This window comes from Genypterus blacodes, unplaced genomic scaffold (genome assembly GCF_046128005.1).
Source record: "Genypterus blacodes isolate CSIRO-AG114 ecotype Tasmania unplaced genomic scaffold, CSIRO-AGI_Gbla_v1 ptg000214l_1, whole genome shotgun sequence".
Lineage (NCBI taxonomy): Eukaryota > Metazoa > Chordata > Actinopteri > Ophidiiformes > Ophidiidae > Genypterus > Genypterus blacodes.
The window spans coordinates 2,751,404-2,772,377 of NW_027467013.1; the positions used below are offsets into that span (position 1 = coordinate 2,751,404).

The following is a 20,974-nucleotide window of genomic DNA, read 5'->3' on the forward strand; positions in this document are numbered from 1 at the left end:
AAAGGGGGTCCATTGAAAAGTCTAATGAGTGTGGGCGGGCAGCTGGCGGAAACGACTCTTGTCCCTGGACTCTTCTTTTTGGTAAGTTAGTACCAAGAGTTTGAGTTGTCGAATACTCATTTTTCAACATTATTATTTGGAGTACTTCTAGTCTTGTCTTGTAGCAGTATCTTGACCTAGAGTGGGCCAGAATAATAAATACTGTACAATGCATGAGTTGCTGTTACACATCCACATTTTATCCAATCAGAGCACAGCACCTGGTGGGAGGAGCCAGGTCCAGTGGAGACTAAAGCAGAAGGGAGATGTGTCCAAGTAATGAAGGATGTGGCTGTACTTTGCACTGGCAGGCGGTAGTGAGACCCGGCATGAGCTCAGGGTTTGTGTTTTTTGAGACGACGCTTGTTTGATGCGATGATTGTTCTAATAACTGACAATAACTGACATACTGTGCTGTAACGTAAAGTGTTATGGTTGACTTTGAAAGTTGGTTTTGTGCAATAACATGATTAGGAAAACACAGACATTATTATTTGTCCAGCATGTAATCGCACACAACACATGTAGTTAATTTGAGTCATCAGTCTTTAACCTACACTGATTGATGCAGTACTGTCACTTGCTGGATGTTTTGAAACCTGCACTGACCTTGTCTTACATTATTGTTGATGTATGTTACTTGTACATTAATCACTTCTCATGTTGTGAAAGCTTTTATCCTGTAAGTCTGCTAGCTTCTCATTTAGCTGATAGAGACTGCAGCTCTCGTTACCTCTGCAACCTAATTACGCCAAAACTACATGCAGACACTGTCCTCCTCCTCTGTCGTGTCCTTGTCCTCCCTCTGACCTGGTCCATGCTAGGCTCAGCCAGGTGTAGGCAGGCACACACGCCCACACACACACACAAACGCAGAGCCACGTCAAGGATAGCAGTGTGTGTGTGTGTGACTCTTAAGTTGAGTCTCAACAAAATTCTTCAAAGTCAGTGAAGTGTGTGTGTGTGTGTGTGTGTGTGTGTGTGTGTGTGTGTGTGTGTGTGTGTGTGTGTGTGTGTTTGGGCTCATGAAGAGTGGAAAGGGGCCAACTCAATAATGCAAATACTGCCTCATTAATGAACATAGTACATAAATGAATAATGTCTTAACACTTGTGGCAATAATTTAGTAAAAGATCTCCAATTTTTAGAAACACAGACTTTGTCTCAGCACTACACTTCGGTGCTTCAGACTTCTCATTCACTGCACGGCTCTGTTGGTTAGTTACGAAAACACTTTTTCTATTTTTTGTACTTTCCTTTAGAAACAAGGGAGGCGACAGCTTCCACACACAAGAGAGAGAAAGTGAATAACTCTTCTTATTACAAAGGCCAAGTGAGTGTTTTTCTCCAGATTGCATCACTGACTCACTGCGGCTGAAACTGAACATGAAGACAAAGTCCTGCGAAAGTGCTCACATTGTTAAGTTGTTATTGAAAGAAACAATCAGACATCTTGTGAAATACTCTTGATTGCTGTCTAACACAGCGCGGATGGTGCATCAGCTGCAGATATGCTGCCAGATAATATAGAATCGGAATTATGCTTCCTGACAAAAGAAAGCGAGACAAAAAAGAAATAAAAAAAGAAATTGCTTTGAGAAAGACAGAAGTGTGTGTCACCCTTTCACAACAAACTGTTTGGTTGAGGGCCACAGACCCTGGATCCTTGGACTAAAAACTGCAGTTTGCATTCATCAGCGCATCTGACTCTGCCTCCAGTCAGGTGCTGCTATGTGGAGCAAAAACAGGAACTTGTGTGTGTGTGTGTGTGTGTGTGTGTGTGTGTGTGTGTGTGTGTGTGTGTGTGTGTCTCTGTTTTGTAGTCTAAACGTAATCAAACATTTGGATGGGGAAACAGCACCACATGTTCACTTTAGCAGAGGGGGTTATTAACAGGATTTGTGTGTGTTTTTGTAATAAACTGGGAGACACAGGTACACTTTCAGTTTCACTTCTCTCCCGACAGAATAGAGACGTCAGGACATGTTTACTTCCTGGTGTTAACTTACAGCACTGCTTTTGGCCTCGGTTGTTGCGGATCAGAAACTTCTGGTTGGGGTCTCGGAAAAGCCTGGTCCAGTTGACGGTGTTGTAGTAACAGAGCTGGCTGTTCTCGGCTATGTGCACGTTGCCGGCGCTGATCTCTTTCAGGGACTGGAGCTGCAGAGAGGAGATTCCCTGCTGCTTTAGCACCAGCAGGGAGATCCCGCTGAGAGGGGAGGAGGAGGGAGGCCGAGAGGCAGCAAAGAGGAAGAGACGAGGAGGAGGTGACAGAGGGAGAAGAGAGGTGAACATGAGAGGAAGAAGACGAGTTAGATTTGCGTTACATGTTTCTGATTGCATGTTTCTTGAACACATCAAACATTATATATACATACATTCATACTGATGATAACAGTAACAGCAATGCATCCAGTGTGTGATGCATTGGACAGAGCGTTCATACTAACTAACCAGGAAAAGTCATTCTGCAAGTTCTCTGTTGTACTAGAATAAGAATGAGGCGAGTTAACCCGTTGTTTCAGAGCCAATTTCCGCCCATAAATGGAAGGTTGATGAAATGATTCGCCATGGCAATCAGTGAAATTGGGGGGAAAAAATTTATACGGACATGGGCTGAATATTTGAATACAAACTTACGCCTGGTAAATCATAATCGAGAGGAGTGTACACGTCTGTTCACTCCACTGTTCAACCAACCATGTCACAGCAGTTAAATTAAGTTAAAATAAAAGGCCTGCATGTTTAGGTGATTGGATGAGGGCTCATATAGGCTTGACTACAGCTTAACATTGCAAAAGTGTACAAGTGAAGTAATTTGTGACAATATACAATGAAAGGAGTGGAGAGCAGAGTGGTTTATTCTATTCTACACATAATTGCGGCACAAACACCGACGCGCGGCTCGTTTTCTTTCAATTTAAGTGAACCGGGATGAGAGGCAGGGGCAGGATGAAGACATTAAAGGTAGGATAAATGCTGCATCAGCTGGTGGAGCTGACTTGAGTTTCAGTAATGGCCAATCATAGCAGCTCCTGTAATCCCCTCTGAAGGAGGTGGACAGGGCAGTGGACTGAGAGAGGAGAGGTCCAGGCTGTATTCTTTCAGGGGGGAAAAAAACACTCTTCATCATCACGAAGCGATGATTCATAAGAACCAAAACAGAATTCTGCAGACAAACTCAGTATCCATTTCCCAGATTGTGTTTATACAGCAGAGGAACTGACTGCTTCTGTAAGACTAACACCACCAATAAGACAGTAAACATGACTTTGATTATCCAGATGTAGCTGTTCTCTGACTGGACTGAGAAATGTCCTGACGTCCCCGAAGACGCCCACTGCTCATGACTCATATTGTATAAATCAGTGCAGAACAGCTCAGCAGTCAAATGTGTTGTGCTTTTTACATCCTGGAGTGAGCCGGAAGATTAAAATAATTAATGAAAGTACCCAACACTGTTTGCTCCATTAGTGAATTATGTGCAACACCTCCCTCAAATTAGAGCCTGCAGCCACATCGCTCCTGCTGCCGTCGCTGCTACTGCGGATGCTGTAATTATTTAATCAGCTCAAAGGTTCTTATACAGCAACAAATAGCTTCTTGGCACCGGAATGAGATATCACATGATCTAGGAGGTCACATGATGATAGCTGCTACTCTGCATTTACATTGAGGTTCAAGATTTTGGGTCAAACTGAAACGGAAGCCAACACCTGCAGCAGAATGATGCTCCACCGATTAACAAGCAGCTTATTCCTCATGTTGGCAAAGGAGTCGTCCATTTTGTCTGGACTTTCCCTTCCATCTCACTCCCAGAAGCTAATTTTCTCAAGTATAACTCATGCTGACACACAGACTGAGGATCTGCACACGGCCTGACCAGATTAGCCTGAATAAAACACGACATGGGTCCCAGGCCAGGTTTTTTAGGTCCTTTACTCTGCACTTCATCAGATGAGGGGGAAATGTGGTCAATTAGAGCACAGTCCAAACTCCTGATGTAGTGCTGCTGGTGTGGAGGTAAGAAGCTCAGTGCAGCACTCTGAACGCTCTGTTAGACATTCGCTGTTATCGTTTAATTATCATTTGCATTTAACAACAATTAAATGGCATTTTTCGTCATTTTTAGTCGCTGTGCCTCCCCCTGTACCCCCTTTTCTCATCCTCCCCTGCCTGCACAGTGTAAGACTGACAGGAAGCCAGTGGGGTTTCAGAGCTCCCAGGCAGAGGGAGGAAGCAGGATCAAGCGTGGGGCAAAGGGAGGTGGCAGGCTGTAATTTGTACTGCAGTCTGCCGTTTCCATCTGCAGGTGTAGAAATGACACACACACACACACACACACAGAGACAAGCGCACACAGGCAGATAATTCAACATGCACATGCCCACACACACATACATACGCACAGGTGTGCATAGACAAGCACACGCAGCAAGTAAAGAAATGACACACACACAAATACACACACACACACTGCAGTATCCACACCATGTTCCTTTCCAAATGTCACAGCAAATGTTTGGAGCACCTTTGAATTTTTTTTTACCAAAAATGTGCAGTAAGCCTGTGATGTGTTCAGGCTCCCTGCTGCTTAAAGGCCAAAACACAACAATGACAAGTAGAAGATGAGCTTCTTTCAAAACAAGTTTTGTAATCTTTAAATGTTGGCCAATTCTGCCACTCAATCAAAACAATGTCCAAACTTAAAATGTTTTCTTTTCTTTTGATTAGTTGATTAATAATTCTAATTCTAATTAGTTGATTAAATTCCAGTAAATGATAATTTTTCACTAGATTAGCAATGAGATAAGATCAGAATTCCATTTGAATTCCATTAGAACGTTCCATTTGCTTATTGTTGACTGTTGGATGACATTCATTTGCATGTGTGGCTGGCGTCGTTGTTGTTGTGTGTGTGAGGTTTATTATTCATGCTGTGTGTGTGAGTTTGTTGTTGTGTACCTGTACAGCGCTCGACCTCCAATCGTCGCCAGGTTGGAGAAAACACTCAAGTCCGTCATGTTGTCAGGCCAAGACTGGATGTTCAGGAAGCCTAAATGGACACACACACAGACACACACAACACAAAACACACACAGGTTATAACGAGTCAACAGTTCTGACAGACGAGGATCAGCTGCCCATCCCATAATTCACACAGAGAGAATAAAGCAGAAGGTCTCCCGGCTCCCGGTAACACCTGAGTCCCAGCTGAAAGCTGCCATGAACGTGGAAACATCAACATGCAACTAGAAAAAAACCAAGGTGGAGGCTCTGAGCGGTGCCAGCGGGTGTAACAGCTGATCTGTCGATATCTCTGCACTTCCTTTATCTTCCATTCAGCTGCTGAATCATTCAGAGGGAAGAAGCTCAGAGGTAGCTGTGTCTCATTTAGGGGCTTTCAATAATGGATTCCGAAATGTGAAATATTTAAGAGGAATGTTGTGGGAGGGGTTAGGTGTGTGTGAGTGTGTGTGTGTGGGGGGGATGATATCGGGAAAAACAAAATGGTTGTAGGAAGCCAATGGACCAAAGGAAGAAGTGGGAGGAGCATGGCTGCAAGTGTGACACTGGCGGTTCTGATCTTCGGGAGCAAAGGTTCAACAGGTCAAAGAAGCATTTAGCTGTGACAGTAAATGAAGCCTCTGCCTGCCCTGATAAACTAAATCAAATAAATGTTAGTATTATAAGGTCATATAATGTGACACTTTGTGTGTTTCTGTTGCGATTTACGACATTTCAAACTTCTACAATCACTCAATACGGCATGTATTGACAGGGTTATAAGCGGCCATCATCCCCGTCATAATGATGTTGTGCCGATGTGAAAGGACCCACACTGATCTAACATATGGACGCATTAAATGACTCCTATTGTGACTGTACCCGCATGACATTTCCATAGCAACCATAATAATCCATCCCCACAGAATAATAGCGGTTTGTATATTTCTCCGACTTGTTTACGAGGCGCCGTCTGATCCGAATCTCCCCTCCAACCCTCACCTCCCGCTGTGTAGTTGAGGATGCTAAGGGCCTATTAGCCCAGAGGCTGCGGTGCTATAGAATCGTTAGCGCCGTACTTGTTGACACTAATTGCCTTAATGACAGAAGCTGCCGTGGTGAGGATCCTCTGTAGTGCTCTTTCGGGAGTCGAGCTTCCTCCTATTACAGGTAACGAGCCGCTGCCTGCTGCACCCTTTACCTCCTGGGCCAGAGACGCCACAGGCCCATTCTGTCCAGACCAGGGGCATTCTGGGAAATCCAGACTCACATTTACATAAAAAACTAAATACATATATGTATTTTTAAGACGGGGCAACTTAAATGAGTCCCGCTTGTGTCTCTCACACAGGACGTCTGCATGCATTCAACATTTGTCCTTAACCTGCATGGAACCATTTCTTATCCTTTCTATTCCTTTATCATAACCTATAAAAAATGCAATTTATATTATGAGTTCTAAGATCTTTTTTTATGGTAAGGGACTTAAAACAAAACCAGTTTGGTGGAAATCACTTGTAGATAATCGTCGGTTTTATTACCACATTACCACATAATACCACATTTGTATAGGTGTGTGTGTGTGTGTGTGTGTGTTTGTACTGTTCCCATTATGGTGGATCTATTTCCATATTGAGATGGTCAGAAGTGCTGTTGTTTAGTTTGGTTTTGATTTTCAGCTTTAATCAGAATTTGTCTTCACTTCTGCTTTCATCTATGCGTTCCTGTTCTTCGCTTCATGAGGTCAAAGTGTTCCCACAACCATTTTAACGTCAACAAAGAAACAACGACACGCATTAAACACTTACAGAGCTCTTAAAAGGTTTTTATAAATGTATTGTTTCCTGCAGCAAGGACTCATATTTTCTATTCTCATTGTTACTCATGGTGTTTGAAAGATAAAAATCAAGTAAATGCCTTAATAGGACTCTAAATTCTAAATGCAGTAGATGACATTTGCAGAGGGTCCTGTGGCCACGCCCCCCTCTGCCTTCCTCTCAGTCACAGCGGGTTTTGTTCTGCTTCGTGTTCTGCTCAGGGCTCCGCCTGCGTCGCGGGGAAGAACGCGGCGAATTACAATGCGCAGACGATTACAGAAGGAGGCCACGCTCTCACAAGCAAAGGTTAAGCAGAGACGAGCTTGTGATTATTGCCAACGCCGAGGAATCCACTTATACTAAATTGCGCGGGTTGATCGCCCACTCTTCACACGAAAATTACCCAGTGATGCGTTTTGAGAGGGGAGAGAGGGAGGGAGTGTGATCGGAGGGCGGGTACGGGTGGGGGTGGGTGCTCGTATGTGCTCGGGTGTGAGCCGTCCTCCTACACAGCTCATTTGAAAGCTATAGCGGTGCCTGGTGTGACCTCGAGGTCACGGAGGCTCCGCTGGAAGTCGCGTTCTCCTGACAGCTCGGGGAGATGACAAGCTGTGCTGACACGCATCTCTGGCTACACCGAGGCTTTGGCAGGTTCGTGTCCCAACCGCCGGCTCTCACACTCTCACCTATCCTCACCTCACACACACACACACACACACACTCATTTCAAAGTCCACTTCACCATCATTTTCTGTCTAGGAATTTTCTTTATGTTCCGCACAAAAACGTATTAAAAATGCACTCAGTGATGAACGCTCTGAGGAGAATGTTTAAGTGGCTCGCAATCTGGAATTAAAAAGGTTCCTCCAAATCACATATTAAGCCAGTTAGCCCTCAGGGTGTCCAACTACGCAAACAATCTGGGGTTTATTTATCAGGGTTTAGAGAACTCTCCTGTTGACGCTGCTGATGCAGATGTGGGGCTGAATGGAGTTTCATTTGAGCCGGCCAAAGCGTGAGAGATAACATTCGGAAAGCGGCAATGTGCCTCTGTGCAAACAACTTCCTGTTTGCTGAGGCTGATTCTATAGAGATGTGCCACCCAAAACAGGCAACAGGTTTAAACGGGAGACGCTTCCTACAGAAGGATATCCTGTCTGAGTCTCGTGGTCGTTGAGCCACAGGACTTGAGTCACACTCGACTTCGGCTCTCGTCACACATTCGCAGAGTCGAGATGCAACTTTGACACCATTAAGAAAGACTTTGACACCGCTGACTTCACTTTGACGCCATTTTCAACCCTCGTCTTTGTTCCGTGGACGATGCACTGTAGTTGGTGACTTGGGGAAGCTGGAGGATTACCAATGTGCATCACATGTTCTGGCTCTTTTCTCCATGGTGCCTGACTGAGGGACTGAGGGACTGAGGGACAGGAGGAGAGGGACTCCCAGGGGACACGGGGCAGAGACACAGAGGAGGTTGGAAGACTCTTCTGATATTCATCCACTGTAGCCATGTCCGTCCTTGGTGTGGGTGGAGGTGTGACAGACTCTGACCCACACACACATTCACAAGCATCACTCTTTAGTGGAGTGACATTTTTCTAAACTTATCACTATGACTACTACATTTGCAAAGCTGTTGTATTAGGAATTTGGACCACAGTTGATTCCTTTTTTTTTAAGAAATATAGATATTGAAGCGTTCTCACCTGTGATCTCCCGAACGGTGCGAAACACGTTGAGCTTCTCCGGGTCCAGCGCTTCAATGTTGTGATAGACGTCCCTGTGTATGTGTGTGTGTGAGAGAGAGAGAGATAAAGGTAGATGAGCACAACAGCAGGAAACAACAAATAATCTGGATGTTATACTACAACTGTGAAAAGACACAGAGTGAGAATTTCTGAAAAAAAAAGAGCTGCAACTCTCTGGACTCTCGCCTCTATGAAACAGCCTGAGGGCTCTAATGGCAGAGCGGCCTCAGGCAGTGTGGAGGAGCAGAGGCCACTCATTACCACAAATGCCACTCGAGTATGGTGTGTGTGTGTGTGTGTGTGGAACATGGAGTCCTTGTGTTTCCTTTCAATGGATGAAATGAGTCTGCTTCAGCCCAGATAGTGAATAATGCACAGCAGTACATATGTACGCATGCATACACACATGTAAAGTATACACACACACACATTAGGAGTGCTGAGGTCTCACTCATCCCACAGGATCCACAGCTTTAACTCACTTTCAGCGTGTTTGTACTCGTTTCCACACAAACACTGGCAACAATAATCATGACATTTATCATCCGCTTGTTTAACCATGCGTCCGCTTCTTCTTCAGGCTTTAAGCAAGCCTTCTTATCAAGAGCAACTAAAGTGGAATAAATGTAAAAGAGACCCTTCCCTATCCATTTCAGCTGCCAAAGTCATTCCATTTTTTCAGTACAGGAACCACAGGATGAAGTGCTTTTCTATCAAATGAAATCACTCAGACTGAAATTCCATCTCCAATAGATTGTTCATGGTGGAGACGTCAGGATATTTGAGTTTAAACAGAAAGTAACTCAGAGTGCAATTTCAAAGTCGTGACGTTTGATATGAAAGCAGCCAGACTGTTACACTATCAGTGCAGGCGTGGGCTTAAATGGACACACGCAAGTAAACAACAACAACAACAACACATAAGCAACAGACACATCTAAATGAAACTGTAGCTGCTGGTCTAACTGCACACAGACTTTGGTATCGGTTCTGATCCAGTTTTGGCTGGTCTGTGCCAGGACTTGGCTTGTGCCATAAATGAGTTGGTAGTTTGTTGCCCGGCGAGCAGTTAGACCCTCATTTCAGGAAATTACAGGCCATTTTCTGTCATCAAAAGTTTCCATTTTGAAATTACATTTTGACAGATTTCAGCTGCACTGGCTGCTCATTAATGCAGCTGGAGTTCTCTCGCTTTCACTCTCTCACCCTTTGATCCCTGTGATGAGGAAAACCAAGTTGCCGTTGATTTTGGTGCAGTTGACGAACTTGTCGATGTTGCTGGAGTCCACCGTCTGATCCGACTGGAGGCTGGCCGTGCCGATGCCGTCGCAAGCTGGAGCGGCAGATCACAAACAGCACGTCACGCATCAACAGTCTTTATGTGCAGGAACGGTTATAAGAAAGCCCATCAAGAGAGGAATAGATGCATTAGAAGGAAGAGTTGGGTGGGTCTGCCTGTGATTTACCTTTGGGGCAGATGTCAGTGCAGGGGATACATATCTTAATGCGATTCTCCTCCACCTCCATCTTATTAGTGGGACAGGCTCTCACACAGGAGCTTTGGTCAACCACAAAATTATCTGAAAGGCAGAGACGAACGTCCTCAATGTCAAACACCAGCACACAAACACAGAGGTGATGTTATCAGTCTCACACAAACACAAACACTTTGGTTTACATTTCATATCACTGTTGGTTACATTTCCTTTTGTTGAGTCAGATGCTGGAAACTCAGACAGACATTTGCCAGTTGCCTTTTCATAGATTAAGCATACATGTTTAAGCAACAGTAAATAGTGAAAACATCCCTTTCAGAGGCAGACTACATGAAGCCCTATGTGCACTTGATGTTGCCTCCCCTCTCCTCCCTTGTGGCTGTGTGTACCACATCACAGCAGAGTGAAACCCCCGGGGCTCCATTTTTGTAAATCAGTGGTGCACAGTGTGAAGCGTAGATTTCATAACACCGTCTCTCCTCTCGTTTCTATGGAAGTGTGCTGCGCCACAAAGCCTTGTAACATTTGATGACGAGACAGGTGGGTGAGGTGCTCTGTGTTCAGAACGAGCACATGTGAACACACGGCTGCAGAGGAGGATCAGTGTGTGAGATCTCTGCACCTGTATATTCACAGACTCTGACTGTTAGGTGAGTCATTTCTCAAGCCGTCTATTTTCATTTAGGTTCTGAGTGGCAGAACAAATCCTTCCGAAATCACACTGCTGTGGTTGATTGCGAACCCCCCCCCCCCTCCACACACCTCACTGTGTCCTCGTTCCACTTAAGTGCACTTAAGACCCTGTCCAGGCAAGAATGAAAACTTGGTTTTTGCCTCATAGAAATGCCACAAAGCTTCACTCCTTGTCCTGAGTTCTGAGTTTAATCTTCATCATCTTGGCCATCATCTTCCTCACCTCTCCTACGATCAGATTATTTTGTGCGCTGAACTTTAATATGAATATGAATGAGACATATGTGCGCAACAAACACCTGGGATTGTTGTTTTTGTTTCACTGCCCACCGTGCCTGCATGTGCAGAGGGAGAACAGGCTGTAGTGATATTCGCAATATGTGTCCTGCACAGGGACCCCCCCGCAGTTATGAGAACCTTGAGCAATAAATGCAATTCAGACAAAGCTTTGGTTTGCCGGTGAAGATAAACTCTGCAAAGATTCTGCCAGTGATCAAATGCAAATGAGGCATTTAAAGAGCATAACTAGAAAACTGAGAGGCACTGTGTGTGTGTGTGTGTGTGTGTGTGTGTGTGTGTGTGTGTGTGTGTTTTGTCTTTGCAGGTAAGAATGTAAGTGCATGTCACTTTATCATATACACATATGAATGTAAGCATACTTGCATATATTATATGTTGTGTAACACGGTTAAGGTTTATTATAAGGTTCATTCATGCATCATTGAACTTCCTTTACACCATCACTGCCTGCTTTCCTTTTATCTAATAAATAAATGGTGTGATTTACATATTCTGAAATGCATACAGAGCGGTTCACAAATGACTTAACACCCAGCGACATGTGTGATAAAACACTTGGAAATGTGTGAAAATAACGTAAACAAAGACAAACCCATGAATACGCATAACAGTATTTATATGGGATTAATGGGAATGTTTTATACACATTTGTTTATGTTAATGTGCACAATGTTTTCTGTTTTCATGTCCTTTGTCTTAGATTTGCTGTTTTATAATCTGTTGCCTACGTCTTATTTGTCTTGTAATTATTTGTCTTAGGCACTTTCTATTCCAATTTATGCATGAATCATTGAGCCGGGACAAAAATAAAGTTACTTTGAGCTACAACTTCATAATGTGTGTGTGTGTGTGTGTCCATGTGGACTCACGTGGACACTTCTTGACACAGAAGGCTCCATAGGTGTATTTTGCTCTGGGGTTGTGCTCCAGCTGGAAGGTGGTGGGATTGTAGACAAATGGCTGAGGGCACTGGGTCACACACGCCCCACTGTCATTGAAGTTGGTACAGGCCTAAGTACAAAAAACACACACACACACACACACACACACACACACACACACACACACACACACACAAAGTTTATAGTGCCATACTTAGGACAGAGATTGTCAGGGGTCATGAATGCATTGTTGAATTCATTATGACAATTAATAAATGATGAAATTAATAACACTGCAGCTCTCCGTTCAGTTCAGCGGTAGAAGCAGGAGAGAGGAACACAGAAAACTGGATGGAATATGGTAATGGCGCTTTAATGTCAGTAATGATATTTGCCTCATAAAGTGACATATTACATAGAAACACCATCTGGATGGGAAAATGCTGATTCATGCTGATTCAAAGCGAATAAAAAGTCAAACGCAGGATGAGTCAGATCTTTGAAGGAGCGTTATTTCCACAACCTCAGGAAAGTGTGTGTGTGTGTGTGTGTCCTGTATACTTACAAAGCAGTCTGTGTCCTTTGGCCCATAGCAACCACCTGCACACTCACGGTGGCAGCAGTCGCTAACGTAGGGACCAAAACATCGTCCGTCACACTGGTCAGCACAAACCGTCTTAGTTACTGTGGAGTGAGACAGAATAGAGACAGAATAGGGACAGACAAGGTCAAACATGTCCTTCCTTATGTTCTACACAGGGTATAAGAAGTCAAATACAGCTAAAAAGGACAGGATTGTATCAAATGTAATGTATTAGTTTGTGTGTGTAGTGAGTGTGTGCAGTTCTTCAATGCTGCTCTGGTCCTCGAGTGTGTGTAGCTGGACGTGACGGAGAGACAGATCACGATTCCTATCTGCCCCCAGTGGACGCCTGTCCACCCAGGTGGGTGTGTGTGTGTGTGTGTGTGTGTGCGTGTGTGTGCGTGTGTGTGTGTCTCGCTCCCTGACAGCCACGTGTAAAAGCGTGCGGGCTTGTGACATTTCATAGATGGAAACAGCTGGTGAAGGACACGGTTGGAGTGGGAAGGGTAGGAAGCTGTCAGCAGGGGTTGATGCTCAGGATAAAATGGGTTACCGTGGTAATCTGAAGGCCTTTGGGTGGGGATTAACACGTGGGACAGAAAAAAACTCACTGCACCCACTTTGCAATTACACAGCAGCTAAACTGGAGCTTAAGTAATAGAATACTAATTTGTTTTGGCTGCAAATTTGTCTTCATTAAGCCGAGTTAACAGTTGGGGTGGTGCCGGTGTAAAGTAGCTTCACACACGTCTTTTTAACAAATATTTTGTGTAACTGTGTGCATAACGTAAAGTCTGGCCTCATCCATCCGTCCTCTGTCCTGTGCAGGGTCGTGGGACAGGGACAACTCAAATACACCAACAGGCCCCAATCCAGATATGAACCCAGAACCCTCCTACTGAACAAACATCTCATTACTTGATGCACATTTCAACATCTGGTATAGTGATTGTATTCTGATACTACACCTAAGAAGCTTTAGTTTGTTGTTCCGTTGGACTCCCACACGCCCAGCAATGATATCAAATATCCACAAATTCAAATACCAACTCATTACTGGAGGAAAGTAACATTGTTAGTCTAATCCACAACAACCTAATGGCCTGTGCCCACATACTGGATGGATTTGTGAGTGTGTGTGTATGTGTGTGTGTGTGTGTGTCATTTAGTGTTGTGTTGAAGAGATACTATCAGATTGATGGATACAAGCCACAGAGAGAGAACCCTTCCTCCCTTCCAAACACACACACACACACACACACACACACACACACACACACACACACACACACACGCATAGACACACACACATCACCGGCGCCTAACATACCATCAGTGGCATTCCATTAACAGTGCCTGAGCTAAAATGAAATGGCCTACTTTACAGGAGAGACACTCTGTCAAACAAATGACCTTGCCAGGGGAAAGGCGCAACGTTGTTGATCAATTTGCCTTTAAACTTCCACTTTAAGAAAAAGGGGGGAAAAAAAGGGGAAGAAAAAACAGAGCAGTGACAACAAATACAAAAGGAATCCATCTCGTAAAATATGCCTGCGAGCTTCCATTCCAACAGGCCGCCGACAGCAGCATCAGTCACACCAGCCGCTCGCTCAGCTCCCATTTTAACTACACACACAGAGAGAGAGAGAGAGGTTCCAAAAGGGTTCCCACACGGAGGGCAGGGTGTTCTCTGCTGACAGCCGGAGCCACTTCCTTTCTTCCGAAGCCTACGTGGAAGAGGCTGCGATCCTGATAACAATCAAAGGCGTTACAGAAGGAGAAATAGTAGGAAGGTTTTGACGAGGATCGCCCAGAAATACTCCTGATGGGTTCCTGGTTAAATAATGGAATGCTGCTGTAACTGTGTGCATGTGAAACATAGACCTGTCAGCTGAGTTCAAAGAGAATAAAACCAATCCACGATTGCACAAGTTAGAGGGAATTTAAAGGTTTCTTCCTGGTCGTTTCATCAGGACAACCAAGAATTGATTTTGCCAAGGAGACGGGTTCTTATAGAAGGGTATTGTAGCAGTCTGTGGGGGGTCTTGGATGCAGCCAGGTGTCTCTCCATGCGAGAAAGGAGAAGATTATGCTGGGAAAACCCCCCAGAAATGCTTTTTAAAATTCTCTTTTATGTAGAACTAATAGCAAATCTCACACCGAACCGTCTCGCAAAATGTCTTCTAATACTCTTACAAAAGCGTTCTATAAGCAGATAGCTGTCTCTGTCTCTCCGTCCCTCTGTCTGTCTCCTTCTACCATATCAAGATGAAACCCTGCTGCTACAATGAGTCCTATTTGCACAGATTAGGTAACATTAAAGCATTTTGCATCCTAATAAGTCCTTCATTGCAAGGCTAGACGTAGATAAAAATGATAGATTTGTGAGTAGACGTCTCCTCTCGCATCTGCTCTTGGTTGGATGTTTGTGCCAGGAGCAATCGAAGAGACGCAGCCTCTTTCTATTTACTTACTATGTTTAGATCCGATGTGCGGCGGAACATCCCGGTTATTGCGAAACCAGCCCTGACGTTTCATTCACGCACTTGGTTACACAACCTCTTGACGTAGATTACTCTCAGTGTGCACTATGTGACATTTCCAGCCCTGATCACATAACCAATAATGTATTCAGGTTTGACATTTGTCTGCTGTAACTGTGGATCATAAACAACAAACATCATGTTGTAAATAATGCACTTACATGATTATGAGTGAGGGTTAAGCAGGGCTATTGTCTAATCTAATAGATTAATAATGCAACTAATAAACTGCTAACTATGTATTGTGTCTCTTCAAAGGACTTCAGCCATATTCCAGCATGTTCAGTGTATAATCCCACTCATAAACCCTTTCCTTCCATTGAAACACTTTTTATTATGCATCCACTTTCTCATCAGAAACCAGAACCTACTATTATATTCAGGAGTTGTGACAGTTAACAGTGAGTCAGAAAATGTCAATGAGAGCGATTGTCATTCGTCATCTCCCATCTTTCCCATCGCGCCGTAATCATCAGCACAACAACATCTAACAAACAGAGGTTGCGACGAAAAAGAGGCAGAGTGAGAATGAACTGACTTTTTTTTTGGAGCGCAGATGGCAAGACAGCTTGACGACAGCGAGGAAGAGGCAGATAGACAGGGCAAAGGCTTATCGGCTCCTGGGCTGTGACGCCGCGTTAACTGGTCCTGGTCAAACAGTTCATTCCTCATTATCTTAATGAGATCGTGACCGACGGAACAAATGCGATGACACGCACGCGCACACACACATGCCAGGGGGGGGGAAGCAGAGACGAAAGGGGCGCAGGAGGAGGAGAGGAGGAAGGAAGGTGCGATAAAACTGGATGAGGAAGGAAAGAAACAAAGAGACGATAATAGAGGGAGACAAAAGAGTGGTAGCCTCTGTGTGTGTGTGTGTGTGTGTGTGTGTGTGTGTGTGTGTGTGTTTGTGTGTGTGTGTGTGTGAGTGTGTGTGTGTGTGTAGGGTAGGAAGAGTGGTGTGTGAGACGCAGACGCGGGGATGATGAAAAATTGATGGAGGAACATCTGTTAACAGACGGACAGGTTCGGTGTCCGTGACAGCTGATTGATAAATTATAGGAGGACGATGACATCACTCTGTCTGCACGTTCTGGCGGATTTTAAAGGGACATGCTGTGTTTGGAGGCACGTCAACTTACCTATGGAAAAAACCCACATGGGCCTACGCCCTCGCTGTGTCAGAGGTTGTGTGTGTGTAAGCCTAACGCTTAAGCAGTGTGTATGTGTGTGTGAGTAGAGAGAGAGTCACTGTCCCCCTTTCTTTCTCCTTGTGCCGTAGCAAACCGGGGTGTAAACAGCTCAGCTCATTCAGTTCAGCAGAAATGAGAAATAACTGTTTACGTGTGCTCTGCACCGCCCCCTACACACACTTTCAAGGTGTGTGTGTGTGTGGAATCCTTATTGAAAGTGTGTGAGCATTGGTCTTTGCCAAAAAATGTGTCAACCTATGCACACACACAGCATGCAAGCACTCCATCCCATGACTCTCCACTCACTGACAATTCTTGGGTATTAAAGGCCAAAGCCTGAGATCAGAGAGCTGAGAGATGTGTGATGAGACGGAGCAAACACGGCCATGCAGCACAGACGCAGAGCTACAGATCAGTCATGTCATCGGAAAACTGTAACCACCACAAGAACTTGTAGACAAAGTCACAGGCGTGTACGTGACTTGGTTAGAGTTTCAGCAGTGGCAGATCTTCGCTCGGACTGTGTGTGTGTGTGTGTGTTTGAGTAAAGAGAGTGGTAGAGATGGAATAAAAAAGAGAAGAAGAGACATAAGAGGAGAGTCGTGTAGAGACAGAAGAAGAAGAGCCCGGTATAGAGACTGACAGTGACTAAGACAGGATGACTTCATAGTAACATAGTAACTCTCTCTCCCTCTCTCTCTCTCTGCCTCTCTCTCTTTGTCTCTGCCTCTCTCTCTCCTGCCATCAGCTCGTATGACGGGTGGGAGGTCCCAGTAGGAGGTTCAGAGTAGATATGTCGAGGGCTTAGGGATGCTGCTGAGTGTGTCTGGTGTGTGTGTGTGTGTGTGTGAGACACGGAGGTGGTATCAACCTCCACAATGTGTTCTCGTGAAATACTAGCTGCTATACTTATACAGTCTTATCGTAAGAGACGGAAAACGTGAAATGGATAATAAGCAGATGAAGTCAGTCTTTTAAATAAACATGTCATGTCTCCTGTAACCTTGTGAAACTCAGTCCCATCCTTCAGAAACGTAAAAGCATCGTTTAAATGGACTTAGACTGGATCTGCCATGTTGATGTGACTGTATTGCTGTTGTTGCTGTTGTTGAATGTCTTGTTGTTATTACACTAATATCATTTCCTGCAACAAAAGGCTTTTTTAATGAATCTATTTCTTATTTCCCAAGACTGAGCAATTAAACAACAATAGCAAACAAATTAGCCGTTACATTAGTGCCTTCTACTTGGTTTAACATAGTGTGGATTTGTGTCACATCGCTGCAGTGCTGTGGATTCTCCGACACACTTTAGTTTGAGTGGACTCTACTGCACAGAAACACACACTGAGTCACTATTTCACCTTTTCAGTTGTTACGCCAGTCTCCCACACATTAATGAGAGCATCTAACTCAGACTTGGACTGTATAAAATGCATCGTCCATCAGTCAAATGAAATGTCATAGCTTGCTGGATTGAAAGTTTCATGGTTTTTTCGTCTCCTGGGGTTGATAATTAAATCCCTACGCAACATTGGAGGAACACAAATTCCTCCTGAATGTGGTGAAAGGTCAGAAACACACTTTATTCCCCTAAATAAATCCCCACACCAATCTAATGTCTTTAAAATAACACTTTTAAAAAGGACCATGTTGCTGATATGGAGTAAACACCGCTAAGTGTCTTAACCGCATTCATTAAAGAAAGTTAAGTTAATTTTCCTTGGCCAATTAACAAGGTAATCAAACCGCGTATTGCAATAACAACACGGCTGTCAATGTTGTGTTTTGGTGTCTGCCGCACCAAAACCATGAAGCAAAACAAGCCCAGGTTTAGTCTATATTTATTTATTTATTATGTAATATTGAGATAATGAAAATGTTCTTATGCATAAAAAGATCAGGTAAGATTCAAGTCCTGCAACCTGGACCTGACTGAGAGGTTTTCTGTGCTTTTTGGGAGCTGGGGGGCCATTTGTGATTTATAGGTGCACACATGGAGAATGTAAGCTGCTCAAACTTAATTTAATTATACATTTATGTAACATGTACGTAGACATTTGTATGAAAACAAACACATGATGATTTTACACTCACAGCTCTGACACTGGTCCTCTTTGGGTCCCCAGCAGCGGCCGTTACAGAAGCGATGGCACTTCTGACCTGCGGGGAAAAGATCAAGCAAGCATAAATCACTTTTATCCTCATTCAGACGTAGAATAGATTTGACAGAGCTGAAGACAGAAGGTTAAGATTGTAAATAAAAAGTACAGCTGCTGCTCCTTTGCTTCTCTTCCTTTCCTTATGCTGCACATAGGCAAGCTCCTATTACTGTAAGTGTGGGAGTGTGGGTTGTTTCGGGGTGTGCAGGTGCATGTAAGAGAGAGAGAGAACGAGACACACACACACACACAGAAAGAGACAGCGAGAGAGAGAGGGCGAGAGACTGCAAACAGTTCTGTATGCAATTATGAAAAATGGAAATGTTGCTCTTTAGACATCGTTAAGATGCATATTTCAGCACATTGTGACTACATGATAATTATTACACTTAGTGGATGACATAATGAACGCGGTGCAGTGTGCAAAGAAGCAGGTAGCTGTTGATAACAGGATGTTCCAATGGAAGCAGTTCCTGATGTCTGTCAGTTGATCAGCGTTTCGCCTCACTCACTCCTTCACGGCATGTAAAGTGAATTGTTTTTTAGCCTCTCCCCCCCGACCGCTGCTTTCTTTACTGCGGTTGTGGAAATAACTTTGTCAGTCATTAACCGGCACGTTGTGAAAGCCTGCAGGCATTGTGGTAAAAAAAAGAGTAAAAAGCCGTCTTAACTGGAGCCTTGCTGGGTTTTTGGAGGACTTAATTGACTGTGGGGTAATTGACTGTGAGGGAGGGATGGAGAGAGGGGAGAGGAGGGGGGAGGGGTGAGCGTGGGTGGGAGAGTGCAGAAGTGCTGTCCTCTGTCCATCACACACTCCAGATGAGGGCTATTAGTGTCAAGGCTGACTTTATCCCCACCCCCAAAAAAGAGCCTCTCCATCTCCTGCTCTCCTCCTCTTCTTCTTCATCACTGCCTCCCTCCACCCCTCCCCCCTGCTCCACCCGCCGCACCTCTTTATTACACATTTCATCTCTCTCATCCCCGCTCACACTTGACTGATTGATGGCTCGTCTGCGTCTGTCCCTCTTTCACGTTTGTGTCTACTCCTGCCCCGTCTTTGTCTCTTTTTTTCTGTCCCCGTGTTTTTCCGCCGTTCTTCCCGTCTCGAGCTCACGCTGGCACTTTGACAGGGCGCTTGACAGCTTTGACCGCATGAAAGACAGCATACAAACAGGATAATGATATAAATGTCAGCCAGAGATAATCGTTGTCTGCCACTGCCAAGTCTGCGGCGCGGCGGCTGCACTTAGTTATATCTCTGCAGAGCTGGGCGCCCTGTGAAGTCGAGCCAATGAGTTTTCATTTAGTGTCCAAGGTCTTCACTATCTCAACTTCTAAATTCTCCGCGACCTCACATAAACCTGTCCCGCCCTTCTTCCTGCATCATCATTTTTACAGCTTTCTTAGAACAGAACCCAGACAAGTTGAGAGGCTGCGAGTGCTGCCTTAGCACGGCTGTTTGGGGGCTAAAAAGACAGAAATGTGTTCTCAGCTCAGTCACCCAGGCGTGACAGAAGAATGAAGCTGATAAAAAACACAAATTTGACAAAAAAATGAGTGAGGAATCATAACAATAGAAGGCTCATCTGTTCATTCTGGAAAAGCTGCAGCGAAGTGAAGTATAGTCTCAGCTGTCGAGTGGGGAAACTTGATATTTTGGCAGAGTTTGGCACTTGCACAAGGGTTCAAAGGTGACGGGAATGCAGCGAGCCATCAGGCGGCAGCAGGGAGGAATGTAGCGGCGGCAGTAAAGCTGTCGCTGGGAGGTGTTGATGCATTCAGCGAGAGGACGGGAGGAAATGAAAGGGCGAAAGCACGAGTTTTATTCCTACTTCTTTCATAAAAACGCCTCACTGTTATGTTAATCATGATTTGGTGTGTGAGCGAAGCAGATAAGGTGACAGACTGAGGGAGCAGAAAACCATCAGATAGGAATGTCAAACAGCTTGAGCGCTAAATTAAAACAGCAAAAAGGGAGCATGTCCAAGATTAAAGAAGATTAACACCGAACGAGTAAAACAATGTGAGAGAATTGCAGCTTTGATACATCTGGACCCCCAGACCCCCCCCCCCCCCCCCTGCCCAAACACACACACATACCCCCCCCTTCTGAGGGAGCCGACGTCACAGAAGCAAGCGGTCACAATGGATTGTTGAGGCGAGCAAAGTGACAGAATGGGGGTAAGAGGTGATTGTGTGTTTGCGCTTCCTCACTTGTTGGAGGTTCAAACCCATTTCCCAGAGTGGAGCTGTGAGTTCGTGGGTCCTAAAGAAGCATTGTTTCCCCAGTCACAAGTTCATAATAAATATATATCTTAATCATGGTTAGTCATGCCAGAGTGCGGAGCCTTACACAGCACTGCTTTACGCATTTGCTTTGGGAGAATTAATGAAGGAGGCGAGTTAGACAAATGGAAAAAGGAGCGAGCGCTGTTATCTGCCTTTAGGGAGCAAAGGGCCTTGAACTGCCAGTGACCAGCGTAAAACTAATCAGAGGATCCAGTAGC

The 20,974-nt window shown here is 44.7% G+C and overlaps 1 protein-coding gene across 2 annotated transcripts in view; it reads right to left on the minus strand.

Annotated features, from left to right (window-relative positions):
• Positions 1 to 20,974, minus strand: part of erbb4b (erb-b2 receptor tyrosine kinase 4b) — a 234,144-nt gene that overhangs the window by 58,625 nt on the left and 154,545 nt on the right. For both annotated transcript variants that reach the window (XM_076169827.1, XM_076169826.1), the window contains exons 5-12: positions 18,403 to 18,468; positions 12,553 to 12,671; positions 11,976 to 12,117; positions 10,084 to 10,197; positions 9,824 to 9,950; positions 8,576 to 8,649; positions 5,005 to 5,095; positions 2,049 to 2,248 (exon numbers count right to left, since the gene is read on the minus strand). In XM_076169827.1, the coding sequence (XP_076025942.1) occupies positions 2,049 to 2,248; positions 5,005 to 5,095; positions 8,576 to 8,649; positions 9,824 to 9,950; positions 10,084 to 10,197; positions 11,976 to 12,117; positions 12,553 to 12,671; positions 18,403 to 18,468 (933 nt within the window). The remainder of the gene's footprint in view (positions 1 to 2,048; positions 2,249 to 5,004; positions 5,096 to 8,575; positions 8,650 to 9,823; positions 9,951 to 10,083; positions 10,198 to 11,975; positions 12,118 to 12,552; positions 12,672 to 18,402; positions 18,469 to 20,974) is intronic.